The 2,536-nt window shown below is 32.3% G+C and overlaps 1 protein-coding gene across 1 annotated transcript in view; it reads right to left on the minus strand.

Annotated features, from left to right (window-relative positions):
• Nucleotides 1-2,536, minus strand: part of LOC106457420 (caltractin-like) — a 22,839-nt gene extending 20,303 nt beyond the window's left edge. Inside the window, exon 1 of the mRNA XM_013916834.2 lies at nucleotides 2,433-2,536. Within this exon, the coding sequence (XP_013772288.1) occupies nucleotides 2,433-2,443 (11 nt within the window). The 5' untranslated portion in view covers nucleotides 2,444-2,536. The remainder of the gene's footprint in view (nucleotides 1-2,432) is intronic.

The raw sequence follows: 2,536 nt of genomic DNA on the forward strand, positions 1-2,536 counted from the left end.
CTACTATTCTCATTGTTAAAAATAATAAAAGATGATACATCAACACAATCAATTCTCTTTACAATCTTAAACACCTCAATCAGATCCCCTAACTATTCTTTTTCAAGAGAAAACAATTTGAGATATTTCAGCCTCTCGTTGTATGACAACCCCTCCATCCCAGGCACCATTCTAGTAACCCTCCTCTCAACCCTTTTCAACAATTCAATGTCCTTCCTAAGGTAATGAGCCCAAGACTGAACACAATACTCCAAATGTGACCTAACCAGTAACCTATACAATGAAATTATACCCTCTTTAGACTTGTATTCAATATTTCTATAGATACAACCTAAAGTCCTATTTGCCTTACCACTGGCAACAGCACACTGCTTGGATGGTTTAAGAAAGTGATCAACCATTACACCAAGATCCCTTTCTTTTATGACACTATTAAGGTTATTCACATCCAAATTATACTTATGATTCAAATAATGATAACCCACATGCATAATCTTGCATTTATTATCATTAAAACCCATCTGCCATTTATTTTCCCAACTCACTAAATGATTTGAATCCCTTTTAAAAGCAGCAGTATCCTCTTCACACCTATCAAACACCCAAAATCTTAACATCATCAGCAAATTCTAGTAATTTATTGAATATTACTTCATCTATGTCATTGATGTAAATCAAAATGAGCAAAGGTCCTGAGACCTGAGATACCCCACTTGTGACATTAATCTAGTTTGACTGAACTCCATTTATAACAACCCTCTGCTTTCTTCCATCCAGCCACTCTTCTATCCAATTTGCTAACTTATCTCCCACACCTATAGAGATAATTTTTTTACAAGCGTTTCATTTAGCTCCTTGTCAAATGCTTTCTGAAAATTCAGATACACCAAATCTACACCCTTATCCTCATTTACATAAACAGTAACCTTTTCAAAGAACATTAAAAGATTTGTAAGCCAAGATTTTCACTTAGTGAAACCATGTTGACTATCCAATAAAATATTAAACTTTGTTAAATAACTTTGTAAAGCATCTTTTATCACACTTTCCAAAATTTTCCCCAAACTGATGTAAGACTAACAGACCTATAATTAATGAGACAATTTATATTAACTACCTTGAAAAGAGGAGTGACATTAGCTAACTTCCAATCCTTTGGCACCTGCCCACTATTTAAGGACTTACAAAAAAAAATAGTAGCAAGCGACCCACATATCCAATCATTAACCTCCTTCAAAACCCTTGGGAAATATTATCTGCCCCAGGAGTCTTATTATTTTTTTCTTAACAAGCTCAGAATTAAAGTAATCATATTGTCTGACCTTGTTTCCATCTATAAACTATTCAAAATGAGGAATACTGCTTAAATCTTCACTAGTAAAAACTGAAGAAAATGCAGAATATCATTACCCAGCCATCTCATAATCATCAGATACAAGCCTTCCTTTATCCCTCAAGGCTCCTATCCCCCATTCTAATATTTTGTTTACCCCTAATATACTTAAAGAAACCCTTACACTTAATTTTTACATTTTTGGCCAACCTCTTTTTTATACATCCTTTTTGATGTCCTAATTTCTTGTTTGACCAACTTTATTGATCTTCTATAATCTTCTAAATCTCCTGTCATACCAGTCAATTTAAATTTCTTAAATTTGTGATGCTTTTCTTTAATTTTATCTTTCATACCCTTTGTGAGCCAACCTGATTTTTTTAAGAAATATGTTTATCTTGAATATTTAAGAATTTATCAATAAAAATTTTTTCCATAAGAAACTTCCATGCAAAATTTTGTTTCTTGGTACCCATTCTCTGCACAATAAAAAAAAGTATACAGTTTGGTCTGCATTCTTATGGTCTTTTTGTGAGATAGCATAAAAGTTGTAAGGATTGAAAAGTGGTTAATTAAACTAACTTAAGCAAATCACATTATTAGTGATAGTATCACTTTACTCATTATTAACAGTATTACTTATGATAACCTATCATAAAGGTACATCTATCTTTCAAAAATGGTTCCAAGTTCTATTTCGTTTTTTGGACTTCCTCAGTATCTGTTGTGTCTGACACGAAGAATCAAACCCCTGATTTTATTATTGTAAGTCTGTAGGCTTATCACTGTCCCACCGGTGGAAGAGCTTCCGTTATGTATTCAAAATTGCGATATATGTCTAGACCTACTTCGTGATCCAAGAACTTTCTAACTTCTAAGTTAAGCCTATCAATATCATATATTCTATTGTTAAATACAAATCCCTAATGTTTTAAAAATTAATTAAGCTACATTTATAATTCATCTGTCAAAACTTCAAATGCACGCTTATCAAACCTTAATCTAGCTCTATCATATTTTTTTATATATTGTTAAAGGATTTTTGTAATCAAACTTTCTAAATAAAAATACTTTTTTTTCTAACATCTAAGTCACCAACCTCCAAACCATCTAACATATGGACGCCTCGTTTGTTTCCAGGACGACCCGACTGCAAAACTGAGCTGCCAATTTTAGCTAATTTAATTGCACAATATAGAAGTT

The sequence above is a fragment of the Limulus polyphemus genome, unplaced genomic scaffold (assembly GCF_000517525.1).
Source record: "Limulus polyphemus unplaced genomic scaffold, Limulus_polyphemus-2.1.2 Scaffold328, whole genome shotgun sequence".
NCBI lineage: Eukaryota > Metazoa > Arthropoda > Merostomata > Xiphosura > Limulidae > Limulus > Limulus polyphemus.